Here is a 17814-nt window from a genome sequence, read left to right on the forward strand (position 1 = left end):
GGCCTCTCCTAAATTAATTCCTAACGAAGACGAAGATAGCTTATTCGTCGGGAGACTACGTAATACTAGAGCTCTCCGTGTCCTAAACTGTGGATTATATGAATTTCTTTTATTTTTCTTCGTGATCGAAGTCGTGTATTTGTTAGATAACACGATGAAAAATGTGTTTGAAACGATACAACTTTATCACACGAAACGTGCGATTGATCGGCCGACGAAGGATGGGTTCGTATCGGTCCTTGCCGAGGGTTGAAAGGATTCGGGGTTGGTGTCAGGCGAGATAAGTTAAACGTGTGTACATTACACTCAATCCCGTTTATTACGGAAAGCAACATCTGTTAAAATGATTCCTAACCGCAGCGTAACCCTGTCGTTATCAACGTAGTCGACATCTGCGTGGGTGCCAAGGATTTGCGATACACTTTGGATATGCGATTACAGGAGAGTCGTTAATTCTAAAACTTCATTTAAAACGCAGGAGAGTAAAACCAAATTGACGTACTTTCGTATTTATTCATCCGTAATAACAGTAAGTTTACTCTTGCAATTAATGTGATATATATGTGCTAGCTATCGCGACATTTTGGCAATAAAAGATTAGCATAGATAAACATGGATGCCGATAACTTATTCGTATGGACTTCAAGGATTAATATTCCACTCACCTCGGCGTCTTTCGAGTTGAGTAACTCTTGCAATTCAACGCACTTTTCGTTGGCTTCGTTTAACGCTTTCGATCGTTCGTCTGTGGAACAATAAATAATTTGAATGATTCACATTTAATCAGTAGTAACTATGCATAATTCGAAGGATTGTCTATACACAGTTGAGCCGGTAAAACTTTGGCCTCTAACTTTAAATAGCGTACGTTCGTTTTGAACTTCCCGCCATTTTACGGACTCGCTTGGTAAAACAGCCCCTTATGTTGACAGTCGTCAGTAACCTCCCACGTTACGTCAAAACAAGCAACACTTGGCGTTCATCGTACGGTGATTTAGGGGATATCATACGCACCTACTTCCTCTACAATGCCCTCCGACATCATCTCCTTCGTAAAGTTCGTTAATTGTCCCTTTAAATTCGACAAGCTAGGCAGCCCGTCACCGAACCACGCCATTTTACACGTCGACAGTTGATCGCTGAATGTATTCCGCAGGTCGTATCACTGCACACTTTTTTAACGTTACGAACACTGCATATTCCGGCAAAATGACACACGTCAGCGGCACAAAAGTATCAAAACATAAAGTTACAGGAACCACGTCGTAACCTTCACAAAATACACAAGTTTAGTGAGGCATGGTTGGCAATAGTACGCAAGAAAGTACCAGATTCCTCGAGACTTTTCCCCCATTTTATAACGGAGTTCCGTACGGCGGCGAGGTAGTTTTATTTTTAAAAATATTCGAATGACACCTCCAGGGCATTCGTGTCTTGGGCTATTTTGAAATATTTAACGCCATTATGTATTTGCGAACTGCAAACTTCGTCGGATTATTATATTATCGATAGAGACATTTCTAATTATGCCACAGCCTCGAGGAGGGCAGCACATTCGAATTTGACGTCGCGATGCGTTTTGTTTCTGCCGTCAGAGGGCTGTAAGCAGTGGTCGAATTGAATGCATAATTTCCAGCGCCATATTGGAACGACACCTCTTTAACGAGACACGATTATTTACGATTGTTTACGCGCTAGAAACAATGAACCTATAACGAATTATCTGTTCCAACGGAAAGCACACTGACTTTATACGGTAATTAAACCTCCCATCTGTTTATTGCATAAATCTTTTAACGGATAAACGCCTCTAGCGCATAGTGAGTTAATAAGTTCGTTAGTTAAGACCCAACCACCAAATATTACCATTACGATGACGTTTTCGTTGACGTGGCCATTATGAATGAAAGAAGTACGATCTTATTCAAAACCCTTATTTATTACAATATTCCACGCGTGTCGTGAAAAAAAGCGTGCAGAGATCTGCAAATAAACGTCATTTGCATTTAAAGTACTAAATTGCCGCGATGCTCTGCGAAAAGATTACCGTTTGAAAGCGCCACATTTGCCCGTTGAAACACGCACCCGTAACACCTGTTTTCAACAGGACGCTCTCGCGTCGATTTACTTCTTTTCTCTGGCCAAATAAATTGCCCGGTTTCCCTATTCCCTGCCGTCACTCGTAATTCGAGAATAAAAACCCTTCGAGGAGGGCGCGGCAGCGTGTCATTCAGGAAAGTGGCTTAATGCCCAAACGAAAGACGATTCAAAGGGGTGCCCCTCTCTCGCCCCCCCCATTTTTTTTTATTTATGTCGTGTGTTCCCTTTATTTTTAGGAAGTCGAGTTGATCGCGTGGACATTATGGAGCCAGCACCTTTTTACGAGGCTTCTTTCTGCGTGGCGTGTACCAAAGTATTAGGAAGAATGGCGAGCACGAGGCTGAGTCCTCAACGGAGGAAGGTGAGTAGCGGTTGAGAGAGGGACAGACGCTTCGCTATGCTGCGCTTACACGCAGGGCCGTATCCTTGGATTCGGTTGCAGCGCGACAAAAGGGCGGCCGCTTCAACTCGATTCTTTGCTGCGCGGAATATTAACTTAGTAATTTTCAATACCATATTACTATGAGGAATTAATTCTTCGTCGCCTTCCAATTTTTCCTTTCTGTAAATCAAAACGAAATTGGATGGTTATTGTGTATCGAGTTCTCCGGTGGGTCCTCTTCAGAAAGATTGTAACTCTGGAATACTTATTCTTAACCCCTCGGCATATGCTATGCGACATTTGACATAATAATATATCGTTCCATTCTGTACTTTATTCAAATCTTAATTCAAACTTATTGCTTTCAGATTGTATTAGAAACAGCTTCATCGAACTTCCTCGTGTACCATGTATTTTTAATCAAAGTTTCCGCGATGTTTTCAATTATTCTATTATTTAAATAAGAATATTTATATGAACTGAGTCGTTGTTCTAAAAGGACGCAGGTCTTCCGCGAATTAAAAAAAAAATATTCACCAGAACTTTCTAGAATTCATACGATTCCGCCCCCAAGAATCAAGCGTGAACGCGCCTACTCCGCCAGGCGTGCGCGTTGGAAACGACGTTTCGGACAATCGCGTGACGCGCCAGAATCCTCGCCGCGAGCGCGTAGCCGAAGGCCCAGGTCGAGCTACGTCACTGTCCACGCTATCACGATTAACAGAGTGAACAGCACGGGACGGCCCCCGGGCGGAACGGAGACGGAGCTCGCGGGCGAAGGAAAGGTGAAGGAAAGGAAAGGAAGGCGCGCAAGGTAAAGGCATATCTTGGATCCTTCGGTTGACTCGGCTCAGTCTGATCCGAGCGAAGCCACTGCCCTGATCCGGCGTGCCCCGCTCTCTCCAGCGCGGCTGGGATCCATCCACTTCTCCTTCCTCCGCTTCTGCTCCTGACACGTTCCGCTCTCCGCTTCTAATCCCGCCGGTGTCATCGATCGCCGATCCGACTTCCTTCCTCCGCGTCGTTCCACGCTGCGCGGTCAGTTCAAGTCGCGGCGAGCTTCCGTTGCCGTCGCGCGTTCCGCCCGCGACAGACGAAATTCGCCACCTGACATGTCACAGTGCACGCAACCAGCACCGTCTTGACTGCTGGTGGTTCACGCGCGTCCAGTGAAACACGGCACCGAGGACCGTTCTCCCCTCGTCGGTTGGCCTCACGGTACCCTTTTCGTACCACTTCGGTTATTCGTGACTGGTGCGCGCCTACCGTTCGTCGAAAAGCATTTTCTGTGGATCCTCCGACTGCTCGCCCACCGGAAGTGTGATGACCCATCCAGCGGGACGGGCCGCATCGATCAACGCCGCGACAGCGTGCCTTCGATCTGGGATCTGAGTCTCGCGGTCAAGGTGCGTACCAACGTGACTCTGCCTCGCCAGCTTCTCCTTCAGTCTCATTCTTCCTCTTTCATTGTTATCGGGTGGCTCGGCTCTGATCGATATTCAGCGTCTCGATCCGGGTCGAACTAGCTTCGCGTAGCTTCTAGGTCTCCAGCGCTCATTCTCGGTGTTATTGAGGAACAGGGGACGGACATAAGGCGCGAGGGAAATAAAGGGTTATTTTATTCGTGATGCGAGATATTAATCCTCGGCTCGGTCGCGGTAGATCGTGTACCCTCTTTGTCTCCCCGCGGAGTGATAGACGCTTGGCCACTGGCAACGGGGAGGAATTTATCGTCGGTATAATTTGATGCCTCCTTAAAGCCGATCAACGAATGCTTAATGTGGGACGAAAGCGCACTTCGTATTGTATTCCGAAACGCGATCGTCCGCGTCCGTGTTTCTTCCGATGGTGCCTCTGAAAACCGTCCCGGATAAATGAAACATTTTTCCCCCGGTTCTTTATGGTAGACAATGGGCTATTAGCTGTAAGCACCAATTATGGAGCTGCATAGCGCGCTTCTTTTAACGGATAGTTGTGCGGGGAATAAAGTAAGCAGCGGAGACTTCAGCCCCGCCGCGGACGCTCGGATAGACGAAACCGAAAATAAGAAAAGTCGAGGATGTCAAAGGGGCCTGGCTCTCCCCGTTTACGCGAGAACGCCGCGCCGCGTAAAGTCGGATTAATTAGAGGCGATGTCCTCGGGATGCTTGTCCTTGGCGCGCGCCGTGACTTCGGGGCCCACTTAAATTTTACTCTTTATCCAACATTTTGAGAAAAACTCACCGGTTCTCACCGCGCGGCCGGTGATCGCCGTCGCGAATCTGCATGCGAACACGCTCGATACAGACGGCTCTCGCTATCGTAACCGCAGATTCCGAAGGTAAAAGCGAGCGAGGGACGGAATCGAGGACACCATGACTGTCGCTGATATTTACAGGGGAAATTGCAATTTTGTAGAGTAGAGTGAGATAAAAGTTCGCACCACGCGAAAATCATTTTTTGAGTTCTGGCAATTGCCAATGGTGATTGGCAATCAATTGCCAATGACGATTGACAACCAATTGCCAATGGCGATGGACAATCAATTGTCAATCAAGATAGAGTAACTAGCGTCGAATTGTGTAACTCTGCTCCGTTTTGTTATCGTACAATGCGGTCAGCTCTGAATTCGTTAGTTCTGATGTAATCTCATTTTTAGGAATCAACGTTATTCCTATAAATTGATCAGTAAATATTTTAATTAATATGTCGTCTGGCATAGCTGGAATTCTTCTATTCAATTGTACTGGTAGAAGTTTACAGTTCTCCTCGCGGATAACAGGATTGATTAAACAATGGAAAAGTAGCTGTGGGGGCAAGAGTTCGCACAATGCAGTGGGGCAAGAGTTCGAATGCAAACTCCCCATTCAAAAATCAGCTTGCAGTAAATGAAGCAATGAAAAGAAAATCTGAATGCTAACGTGCAAAGAAATAATTAGAAAAGCAAAAGAAATCCAAAGAATAACATCTACCCCGGAAAAATTTTGAAAGGCACAAAATAAATCGCTTGTAAAAAGAAAATAGTCCAATCATCATCGTCTATGGAAAAAATAATTTGTCCTGCTTGTGAAAAAGAATACACTGATCCTCCAGAAGTCGGGAGTAATGTTCTGTGCTCTTACTGTTACCTTGATTAAAAAAAAAAATGTATGTAGGAACATAAAACACTTACATTTACTCCATAACATTTACTCCATAACACGCGAACTTTTGCTCTATATATCAGGTAAAAGTTCGCACTTCACACTTTTTGGAAATATTTATTTTTTATATGTTGTGACAGTTACATCTCCATGAAGTCACTGCCAATCGAATAATAAGGGGTAGTAGTTATTTCTTACACAATGATATGTGCTCTCAGTGTAACACTAAGGATTTTAGGGAAGTCTAAGTGCGCACTCTTACCTCACTCTACTCTATCGGTTAGCCGCATCGGTTTCGCGCTAATTTCAATGTAACGATCCGACGCCGCGGCCGTGGATGAAATGATCGTCATTGATAGTGTCCCGTTATCAGGAGGGGGAGGTGAATGGTTCCTTGAGCCGTGGTGGAACTTTTGTTTGGGTGTATCGATCGTTCCGAGTCACGGTTCGGCAGAGAATGGACCTGCTAATTGATAAAGGCAGACTTCCCAGCGATGAATTCCGCAATATGGGTTAACTGTGGCAATTTGCTAAGCCCCGTCGGTTTCTATTATCTCGGGGCAGATTCAGGGATTCTGGATTCGGAACCTGTTCCACAGATGCATCAAGCCGCCTGGCGCTCCCTCGAGTTCAATGGCACTCGTCAGTTCGGCACATTGAACAGACGGATTTTTAAAACGACACGAGGATAAAGCGTGTACTTGGACTCTTGACCTTCTGCCAGCGGCTTGTGACGGGTGTCTATCGCTTGAAAACGCGCCTCTACGTGACGTGAAACAATTACAGCCTGTGACCACGGGAAAACGATAGATGTCGGAACACGTGACCCTGATTTTCTATGGCTATCGAAGGGGGACGAGAGAAAGAATAATAATCTGAAAATATTGCTATTCGTTGTTGTCTCTCCGTGTTCACGGCTGCGGTTGGGTACCCAATGAAACTTGACTTGAAGTGCGTATGGTTTAGTCACAGACGTTCGCTTCGCCCTTACGTTGAAAGGTATGAGCTCCAATCAGGACCTTAGCACTTCAAAATTTTTCACCCAGCTCCATCTTTTGGAAAACAAATGGCCTATTATTGCCATGTAAGGGGTATTTCTCAAATAGGACTCCAGGATCCATAATTTATGCTATCACTAATAGAAATCGTGTGGTACTCTTGTAATATAGTGATAACTCCAAGTGCCATTTGAATTCGACAGGTACCAATGAGTGTAAAAATTAGTACGATAATTTACCGTGAACACTGCTGTTATATCTGAATTTACCTACTTGCCCTAAGAAATGTACAGTTGCTTATGCTCGAATATTTACAAAATTAATTGGCTAAGCTCAAAGAGTCAAATCAATCTTCACGTGGAACAGCTTAAGGGGTTATGCCTAGTCAGCTTTCGAAACAGAACGCGATTTTCGGGAATTTTTTGTGGAATATCTACTGTATATTTTTTTTACAACTATTCGCTTATTTTAAAAGTCTATATATGTAGAAACTCGCAGTAATTTTGTTATAGAAAAACATTAAAAAATGAACAAATAAGAGCCATTCTCGCGGAAGCTGTTTTGATAAAGGCGCCGTGCGGTGAGCAAGTTTTCTCTGAGCCGGATCATCTAAAATTAAAAATCCTTAATGATACTGTGAATATATGGTTAATAAAAAGTTGATTTTTGACAAAATGGCGGCCATTTAACGCAAGAAGTAGGTTAAAAACCATGCATTTCGATGTCTGAATTGTGCGTTTTGCTTTAATTAAAAATAGGGTTTTTGTTAAAATAAGAAATCCTTCGTTCATCTACTAGTCTTTGGTGTATAAAAGAAGTCTACAAAAGTTTAGGCCAATCGATACAGCTGTTTCCGAAATATCTTGCTCACCGACATCAACACAGCTTCCGCGAGAATGGCTGTTATTCGTTCATTTTTTAATATTTTTCTATAACAAAATTACTGGGAGTTACTGCATATATGTCCTTTTAAAATAAACGAATAGTTGTAAAAAAAAGTATACAGCAGATATTCCACAAAAAATTCCCGAAAATCACGTTCTTTTTCGAAAGCTGACTAGGCATAATCTCTTAACGGGACTAGGCAGTCGAAAAATCGATTTTTTATTGCATTTTCCGAAAGTACTATCTTTTCTGAATAAAATGCCGCTTGGATTACAGTAAAATTCGCTAAACTGTAGATTTGGCAGCTAAAAACGTCAAGCGGCACCCTATAGCGTCGCCTTTGCCCAGAAACTTTAAACGCGTTTTTCTCGAATATTTATTTCTCTTCATTTTTTCCTGACTGCGAACGAATTGAGGTTCAGATCGACTTGGAAAAAATTACAGGATGTGTAAAACATGTGCCATTTCGGGGCAAACCTCTTATAGGGTCCGTAAAAATTCGAAATTTTCATAAAAAATTAAGAATTCACCGATTTTTTTTAACCCAGACCATCATTGTTTGTGCGCTACAAAAGTCCGGTGACTTCTTAATTTTTTTATGAAAATCTCTTATTTTTACGGACACTATAAGAGGTTTTCCCCGAAATGGCACATGTTTTACACATCCCGTAATTTTTTCCAAGTCGATCTGAATCTCAATTCGTTCGCAATCAGGAAAAAAATGAAGAGTAACAAATATTCGAGGAAAACTCGTTTAAAGTTTCTGGGCAAAGGCGACGCTATAGTTTGCTTGACGTTTTTAGCTGCCAAATCTACAATTTAGCGAATTTTACTATAAACCAAGCGGCATTTTATTCAGAAAGGATAGTACTTTCGGAAGATGCAATAAAAAATCGATTTTTCGACTGCCTAGTCGCCTTAAGGAAGAATGGCAGGGTTACACAAACATGAGCATCGAGAGACAAATCCCCCTGTCATCTTATCGTGACTCGCTAAACTCCCAACTCATCTCCGAAACCTAAGGTCACTACGGCTCTCTCGCAGCTTCGGCAATTCGCGGGTTTTGCAAGACGTTCCCAAAGCACCGGCAATTTATATCGCTCCGAATAGAGACCGTAGACTCGGGGCGCAGGCCTGTCTTTGATTGGGATTCGATATCCAGTCGCGTACGCGGGCCGCGTTGCAAACGAATAAAATAATTCATCAGGGCCCCGTGACAGCGGCGAGCGCGTCGGCTAATGAATAAAACGTGAACACGTTCACAAAACCGCGACGGTCGTGGCGAGCCGTGAGCAGGAGACATCGAGGATCACCAGAAGCCGCCCGGTGACTCGTCTCGCTGCCAGAACCTGGAAGGCTACTCGAATACCTACGGTATTCAAACCTTCCCTCGAGAATGCAAAGCACGAGCCATTAATTTTCTTAGCGATTCGTCGAGCGTAGGGACATTCTTTTCAGGGTTGATATATTGCGCGATGCACCGGCCAACGTTTATACGCGACTTTTATTTGAGCCCAGCTCCACCGACAGCAGGCGGAGCGTGGAGGACCTCCTGCTGGCTTTAAAGCGCATCTAGCCGATTCCTCCAAACATTGCGAAACCAAGTGGCCACGACGGCAAATATTCAATTGCAAATCACGTCGATTGAAATACACACCGGCCGGCGATCAGAGGGCGGCCGGCCCAAGGCGGCTCGTAATTTCGCGACGGCTAATGAGTTTAAATATTTAAATTGCGCCGACGGGGCGGACGGGATAGAAGCCCCCGCGATGATTTACTCTCGCCTATGTACCGGCGCATTTATCAGTACATCCTTGAATCCTTCTCGCCGCCCGCGTACGCTCGCTACCTTCGCCTTTTTAATCAGTCCTTCATTCGGCCGCGCACCGCCGCGGCCGCTACCACGGAATAGCGACGCTTTATAAATAGCCACCCACGATAGCGCGAAACGCGATACCGTGTCGTACGAATAATCGAGTTACGATAATAATTTACAATTTGTGCGCGTCACTGGCGCGGGCTTCGTCTTGGGTAGTCGCGGCCGCTCGGGGGCGCCAGAGTGCTCGAAATCTTCCAGCATGCCAGCTTTGTCTTGGACAGTTGAATGCAGGAGTGATTCAAGGTTTCTGTCAAACAGCTGTTAAAATTCTGCGTTCCCTAGCCCTCGGCCATTTTCGACTAGCGCAACAGACAGTCTCATTACCATCCCCTGAAAATTCGGAGTAAATTTACGCACCGCTTAATGTAATACACACCGACGTTTTTAATTCGAAGAATCCCTCCGCGCTCGATCATTTTTCGTGTCAGCCGGCGAGATGCATGCCAACGGGCTTCGGAGAAGGCATTTTAAGTGGCAGCGCGGACGTACGTTACCGTGGACGAACGTACACGTCGAATAGGCAGGCAATCGTATTCGAGATGTTACGTCGGAACTATGAGCTAACGGTACAGGCTTGAGCAGCTCGCCGCGGTATCGAGCTGTTTACGATTTTTCAGGCGGCAGCAGGAAGCGTCGGACAGGAGGCTCGGGGCGTTTGAAATAAATTTGTGACTTCACGGGCCGATTAGCAAATCGTCCAAAACGAGTGGAACCCGTCCGCGATCGGCTCGATCGTAAAAATCGCCGTATCCTTGTCCCGCGGTCCAGCCGTGGCTTTCGTTTTCCTCTTCCCGCTTCGCTCGTGGGTCCGTTTCGTAAAATGTAACACGCGACCGGCTGCCGCAAAGATCACCGCCGTTCGTTCCCGTTAAAGCGCGCGTACAAGCGCGTGTATCTCTCTCCCCGTTTGTACGATCGCGGGCGCCTCAAAACGGGAAATTAAGCGAGCACCCCGCGAGTATTTCGCGGTGTCGGTGGTGCTTGTTACTCAAACTCGTTACGCAAATAATGCTCATAGTGGGGTAATTATGCGCGGAAATGGGCGTGCATAAATTTGCCTGATACGCTCCGAAACAAACGCGTCGATGGGCCTACGGGGGTTTCGGCGTTCCTGCGCCGTGTACAAATTTGTGCTCGCGATGTACCTATCGGTTTTAGCGCGTGCGTATATCTCAATGAACCGTTGCGAGCAGCTCCCGCGTTAAGATGCAACGGACCGCGTCATTCCTGCTTCCGTGTCGTTCCAAGGGGATGATTAGTGAAGTTCTGCGACGGGGAAGCGAGGGTGAATATTACGAGTTTACTGGGGCTAAAAGGGAGCTCGCAAAGTTACGGATGATATTCCTTGTACGCTAATAGGTACTAAATTTTAGTTATCATTTTAGTATCGTTGATCTGTTTCGAGGATTCCTCCGAGTTCCGGGACTAGGCAGTCGAAGAATCGGTTTTTTGTATTGCATTTTTCGAAAGTACTATCTTCTCTGAAGAAAATGCAGATTGGTTTAAATTAAAATTCGCGACATTGTTGATTTGGCAGCTAAAAAGGTTAAACGGTAACTTATAGCGTCGTCTTTGCCCAGAAACTTTAAATGCGTTTTTCTCGAATCTGTTTTTCTCTTGGTTTTGCCGTATTTGCGAATGAACGGAGGTTCAGATCTAGTTGAAAAAATTACAGGATGTGTAAAACATGTGTTATTCTATGAGGAACCTCTGATGTAGTCCACAAAAATTCCAGATTTTGAAAAAAAAATTAAAAACTCACCGGTTTTTAGTAGCGCACAAACAAGAACGAATTTTTCTCAGAAAAATCGCCGTTTTTTATCCACCAATCGCATAATTTTGATTTAATTTTTGTTGTTCCACTGGGAACTATGAATCCAGCAAACAAGAATCACACATTTTAAGACCGATATTAAGGCAAAACCACAGAAAAACGTTAAAATGTTTACCAGTCTGCAGCGCCATTTTTAAAGTACATATATATTTCATACCAATTATTTTTCAATCTGTATGTTAGTAATAAACATTGAGCAAAAGGTTACATCTGGATTTGCTTTCTTTTTTTTACGATCGGGACCAGACATATTAGCCAGTGAGTTCGTTTTCGCGAGCCGCGATCGAGGAGAAATCAACGACCACCATCCGACGATCGTGGATTTATCAGTTGGAGTTGCGCGGCCCCCGAAGGGTATGGTGGGATAAAGCCGCGTATTCACGTGTGCATTCGGCGCGCACCGATTTTTTGCTCGGTCGGCGCGCATTCGGTGCGCGTTCGGTGCGCGTTCGGGGTTGAGTGAAATTTGCGGCGTACATTTCATGGTATTGTTCGGACCCGAATGCACTTTGATGAACCGCCAACAAGCGGATCGGCCCGAACGCGAGCCGAACACCGAACGAGCAAAAAATCGGTGCGCGCCGAATGCACATATGAATACGCTGCTTAACGTGAATGCTGCTCGACTAAGCCTGTAACGTAGCTGTGTGGCTGTTGTTTATTCTTAACGTAATAGTTGTGTGCGCAGTGGCGGATTCAGAGAGGGGGGGGGGGGGCGCGCGCCCCTCCCTCAAGGGAAAAATAATTATTTTAATATGCAAAATACTTATTTTAAATTAGCAATATGAGAGAAAATATGATAAATTGATACAAAAAAAACACTTTCATTTAGCAGGAAAATATTATTGGGAAGGTCCCTGGTTTATTTCTCAGACTTACGCCTCCCCTCCTCAAAAAAATCTTGGATTCGCCCCTGCCCCCTCCCGCTCGAAAATCCCAAATCCACCCCTGTGTGTGAGTTACGAAGCTATGCGAGATGAAGCTACCGAGAAAGAATCAATGTTCCGACCAATAAAACTCCTGAATTTTTTCGAACCTAATGCACACCTATTCTGATGTATGTATTTCTACGCTAAGAACTCGGTTTGGGCTACATGTTAGAGGCTTGGCGCTATCCCCACCACTTCTGGCCCATTCTTGTTCTGCGCAGGCGAGAGCGAGGTGGAACGAGAGCGAGTCAGATGGACTGAAAGCAAACGAGGAACGGTACGAGACAGATGACACGTTGATACCTACTTTGTCTCGCTCCGTTCCTCGTACGCCTGATACTCCGTCCTTTGCGTGCGCGCCGGGCATGAGCATTTAAGGTAGGTTTACACCTGGCGAGCGACTCGGCCCAGCCATCGGTCCGCTACTTGGCCAAGTGAAAATCTTGTCCGCCGGATTACTCGGCCGAGCACTAGAATATGCGCCAGGTGTAAACCTGCCTTTAGAGTGTTTAGACTCGCTTTCATTCAAAGAAGCGAGAAACGATCACTCGCAATCGTGTCCCGTCTATGTAGTTAAAGTGGTGGGGCTGATTCGCTGCATGTGTGCGTACCTCACGAGCACCGAATCCCCACCGCGCGACGAGCAGGGGTAGCCCGAGAGAGAGTGAGAACGTTGAAAAAAGGAGCACCGCGCAGGCAAGCGGTACGGTGGGGGAATACCCCTCACGAAACTCACCAGCCAATATATCTGGCCCCGACTTTAGTTTTATGCAGTTTTATGCGCGTCCTCGTTGGCGACAGTCAACGAGATCTAGATAATTCACGTTCGTTTCGTGCCCTCCTTCTTTTTCTTCTTCTTCTTATACAGAGTCGACTCTATTAGTCGCACAAGCGTGTCCCGTCCGTGGATCTCGTGGAAGGCACGAATAGATATCCGTCTGATTAACGATCAGATCGAGCAGTATCCTTCTGCTGACTGATTAACGAGCCAGCTTTCTTTTCGCCCGACGTCATGGCCGAATCGCTAGCCGATCGTTGCCATCGAGCCTGTCTTTCTGCGATTCATTAGCGTTTCATTATTCTATTGACGCATGGACGCGTAATTTTCATTCAAAGGCATTAGTTAATTCGGTCAATTATGTGGCTATTGTACCCAGCGATTTTAATCGGTTTCGTTAAACCACCGTCCATTGATCTCGCGAGTTCGAGGAACTCGGGACATTTTGAGTTCTCGTACGCTGACTCGTTAAATTTTTATGGGCGACGCAATTTATGAAACTGTTGGAACGAACATTTCTTTTATGGAGATACCTATAGCTGTGTCACATCATATATTTAAAAATATCAATTAATTCCTTGAAACTTCTGGTATGAAAGTGTATTTTATAAGGATAGTTATTTCGAGAACATTGGAACAAAGCAGGATTTGCACGTTGCACTTTGTGAAGTACAAATGTACTCGTGAATCTTCAGTTAGAAAATGTGTATTTTAAATTTTCTGTAATAGTGAAAGATGGGGGATAATATCACCACGTTTTCCTGTATCATTTATTAAACGTCGCAACTTTGAAGGGATATTATTCCGAAAGGGATCGATGGCCGATCGAGATGAGCTTTGTGGGGAGGGGGTATGGACCCTAAATATAAAATTGTAGCTTCGAGTATTTATTAGTTTCCTAAATATTAATAAAAAAGTATTGTTAATTTTTTTTTAATTTTATTTGGACGTTGGTGCAGGCCCCCCTGCCCGGGAACCCTCCGGTCCCCCATTTTTTACTTTTGAAATTTTGTAAACACAGTCTCATTTTTAGCATCGCCAAACTCACATCAGTTCGTTACTACTTTCGGGCATTTTCGCCTGGATGGTAATAGTCCAACACTTTGACACCACAAGATACACCTCTCTCGCAACACTAATACCTCTAAAACAAGCCTTTCTAGATTCTAATTTCCCTCAAGAGATTTATTTAGGTCTGCTAACGCCGTTAGGACGATCGAATAAACGGTAGTGCACGCTCCACGATACTACTCGAACTGCCTCGCGTTTCTTCAAGCCACAATTGTTGCACGTTGCACGCCACCGCGCGATGCTTCTAACCACAGTCATTTTAAGCATCGCCAAACTCACATCGGTTCGCTACCATGCTCTACGCGCCCACTCGCGGGCGCGCGCCCCCCGCACCAATCTAACCCCAACCAACACTAATACCCGGGACAAGTTGGAAAGTGAAATGCGTTGTGTCGGTATAAGTCAACAGAAATATTGTTAAGAGGGGGGACCGTGGTAAAGTGATTAAAAAAGATCGGTAAGGTATACCCTTTTATGCACAATTACCCCTGCATATTTTGAACGCGTTAATTGCCGAAGCTACAATTTTATATTTGGAGTCTTTCCACACCCCTCGTAATACCTACCAAGTTTCACCTCAATCGGCCACCGGTCCCTTTCGAAAGTACAGCCCTTTGCAGGCAGAATCTGAAAGAACGCCAGACTCGAAAAGAATCTCTACTGAATCATGATTTTTTTGGAGCACGGATATCCTTATTTCTTCGAATGTTCTCGAAACCTTTCCATCTTTTTAAATTACCTCAAGATATATCAGATATTTTTGATCGTTTTACATATTTATACGCAAGGGTACATAAGTTTAAGAAGCTACGTGGATTCCTACGTAAAAATTCAGACGACGTAGGGTACCTATATTTACCCAAGAAACCATCAATATTTTATGAAGGAAAGAGGCGACCACCCTCAAACGCTCAAGGGTTAAATGTCTCTCAGCTTTCGCCTGTTGCCTCACAAGCTCGCGTTCGAGGAACGTGTTCGTGTATCAGCATGTAGAGGCTTCGACGGTGTCAGTTTTGATCGGATTACAGCCTCGTCCTCGTCTTTCAGGATGACCGAGGCCGATGAGCGGATGAACGAGTAAAACTAGGAAGGAATCACAAGGGAAACGAGGGCTGCCGAAGGAAGAGATGGTGGTAGAGTGGCTCTGTCCTGGACTTAGGCCGGCCGGAAGCCGTAGGCCCCGGCTTCTCCACTGCAAGGTGATACTCCTCGACGAGCACGAGCTGCTGCAGGATGTCCTGGTGAGTTTCGACAGAATTTTCTTATTTTAATTCGTCACAACACGATATGCTGCTGCATTGAAACAGTGAAATGTAGTCGACTTCTTATTAATCGGTGTACACTGTACACTACATATGAAACATGAATATGTAACGGGCAAAATATTTACCACTTTTTTCATCCAGCTTAGTTCTATTGCTTTTTAACATCAACTTAAAACTGTAGCAAGTGTTCGTTATACATATTCTGATAGAGAATTAAAAGTTGTATAAAAGCCAGTTGAAGGTGAATTTATTTAGTAACAAACAAAAACCTTACATAACATTAAGGAAGGCAGCACAATTTTAAAGCCCAGGAAAAATTACCATTTTTTAAAAGTTGTGAAAATCTAATGTTTTCGGAGACACCTTTTACGTGTAGGGCGGCTTAAACAGTTACCAAAAGTGGTAGGTAACCCCTTTGCCGGCAACAAAATTGTGTTCTCCTGTCCAATGCCATATAAAACATTTGTTTGTTAAATCAATAAATTCAGCTTTATCTGGGTTTTATACAGTTTTAAATTCTCCATGGAAATATGTACATATACATATAGAGCATACGTAGTGAGTTACAAGTTTCTATATAAATTAAGTGTATACCTTAATTCTTATGTTCGATATTTCCGATATTTAAATTTCAAAATTGGATGTAATAGCTTGACAGATGTAAGCAATGGTAAATACCTTAAATCGGTAAAATATATATTTAGCAATAAGTTACTTCTCATGATAATTTTTATCGATAAAATAAGGTGTCTAATATTTAGAAGATCAGTTTTGTTTGCAAATTTTAATATTAAATAACTTCATGTAAAGTTATTGTGTTCTCTTTGAACTTAACAAAGTAAAACTTTAAATTTATTGTATTTAATACGCTTTTCGTGTGTTTTGATCGCAATGTCGAGGTTCGTAAAGTATGGTGGTCGCGATAGATGGATACCATTGATTTTGGACATTTCAAAGCGTGCATGTAACTCTACTTGCGATAGTAAACGTCCTCTGTTCCATTGTTTCGTGCATGACGCAACGGGCGTCCGTTGAGATATTCTTACGCGAAATTGATTTCGCCGTTTCCCTCACGGCCTAGTAACAGCGAACAGAAATTTCGTACACCCACGCTTAGGCCTTTTCTGGCAATAGAAAACGAGAATATAAAAGGTGGGCAGAGGATGTGGGCGAACTTGTGTCGCGAGCGTGTTTGCGAATACCCTTAACAATAATTTTATGGTAGATAAAAGCTTTTTCGTGCTATCTATGCACTCTGGTTATTCTTGTTTTTCTTATAAGGGGCCAATTGTTCGCTCATTTTTATTAAAATACTAAGTAGGTTTTTCTTTGAAGACGAAATAAACTTTTAAACTTTTGCAGAAATAAATCAGAAATAAATGTCAGAATAATAATTTTATTAATTCTATTATAGTCTAAATTGTAACCCAATTGTAACTTGTAATAATTTAATAGTTCTATAGTCTACATCGTAACTCGTTCAAAATTTAATTTAATGATTATAATTTACTGTTATGCTCGTTGTATCTTAATTTGAAGTATGACGTTTTAATTAGTGAGCATCCTCATTAAATTAATTTGAAATCAGACGCACGGACCCACAGGGAAAACTCTGCTCAATATAAATAATACTTTGTCACAGCTTCTCGTGGGACTTTCAACAAAATTAATAATGCAACTTCCATTTCCACGAACGTGTTGCAATTACTCAATGCTGGTTTATGTCTCTGAGCACTGCGTAGAATCCTGCAGACAGATTACTAACAGTCAGGAAGGAATTCTAATTGCTGGTCGTGCTTTTTCAACGTTGTAGTCGCGTGTAAGGGCAGTCATGCATATTTCACAAATATGGTAAATCATTTTCACGAGGCTTTACTTTGCTCAGCACTTAAGACCTCCATTACCGAAAGTGGGCGATGCTCGTCTGTTTTAGAATGATTATCGGTTCAGGGGGTAATTTCGCGCAGACGCGTCGCGTAATGAGCATCCTGTTAATTGCTTTTGCCTGTAGACAGTGCGTTCTTGTCTTCGTAATTCTCTACCTGGTACAAATATCCTCTTTGGTACGTTTCACTGAAATCTCTGTTAGTTGCATCGACGGAATCAATACTTCTGCAGGGTTTGGAAAGACAAAACTTTTATCTCTCATGAAATTTATGTAATTTTGACCACTCAACGCAGATCCCTTAAGATCTATCCTAATGTTCCATGAAAATTATCGCTAATCCCATGATCGAGAGGCAACGTTCCAAATTTACGAATATTCATAACACAGTGCATAAAATGCATTTTCGCTGAAAAAAATTCTTGTAGAAATTGCCTCAGGTTATTTCGGCTAAAACAGTCTTAAGTGAAGGGTAAGAGGAAAAACTAGAAATGTCCATGTTTCGTGATTTTGCGATTTATAGCACATTTTTTTGGTGGCAACTGGGACTACAGACCTGTTGAATCACAAAGGGCTATAAAGTTCATACCTCCGTAAGATAAAGCCAAAGATTTGGTATAGGTACCTAATAGTTAAAAACAGGAAATGTCCACTCTGCACTGGAACAAAATACGGAATGTCCCCAC

The 17814-nt window shown here is 43.7% G+C and overlaps 2 protein-coding genes across 6 annotated transcripts in view; one reads left to right on the plus strand and one right to left on the minus strand.

The window, feature by feature from the left end:
* The window catches only part of LOC143372793 (uncharacterized), a 72817-nt gene extending 71528 nt beyond the window's left edge, over window positions 1-1289 (minus strand). For both annotated transcript variants that reach the window (XM_076819341.1, XM_076819339.1), the window contains exons 1-2: window positions 1015-1289; window positions 666-745 (exon numbers count right to left, since the gene is read on the minus strand). In XM_076819341.1, the coding sequence (XP_076675456.1) occupies window positions 666-745; window positions 1015-1117 (183 nt within the window). In that variant the 5' untranslated portion in view covers window positions 1118-1289. The remainder of the gene's footprint in view (window positions 1-665; window positions 746-1014) is intronic.
* LOC143372794 (band 4.1-like protein 4) overlaps window positions 1-17814 on the plus strand; it is a 125625-nt gene that overhangs the window by 4066 nt on the left and 103745 nt on the right. Inside the window, exons 1-2 of one of the 4 annotated variants that reach the window (XM_076819343.1) lie at window positions 2363-2461; window positions 15026-15219. In XM_076819343.1, the coding sequence (XP_076675458.1) occupies window positions 15106-15219 (114 nt within the window). In that variant the 5' untranslated portion in view covers window positions 2363-2461; window positions 15026-15105. Of the gene's footprint in view, window positions 1-2362; window positions 2462-3294; window positions 3889-15025; window positions 15220-17814 lie in introns of those variants that run through there. The other 3 variants (XM_076819345.1, XM_076819342.1, XM_076819344.1) reach the window with 3 other exon arrangements.

The sequence above is a fragment of the Andrena cerasifolii genome, chromosome 9 (genome assembly GCF_050908995.1).
Source record: "Andrena cerasifolii isolate SP2316 chromosome 9, iyAndCera1_principal, whole genome shotgun sequence".
NCBI lineage: Eukaryota > Metazoa > Arthropoda > Insecta > Hymenoptera > Andrenidae > Andrena > Andrena cerasifolii.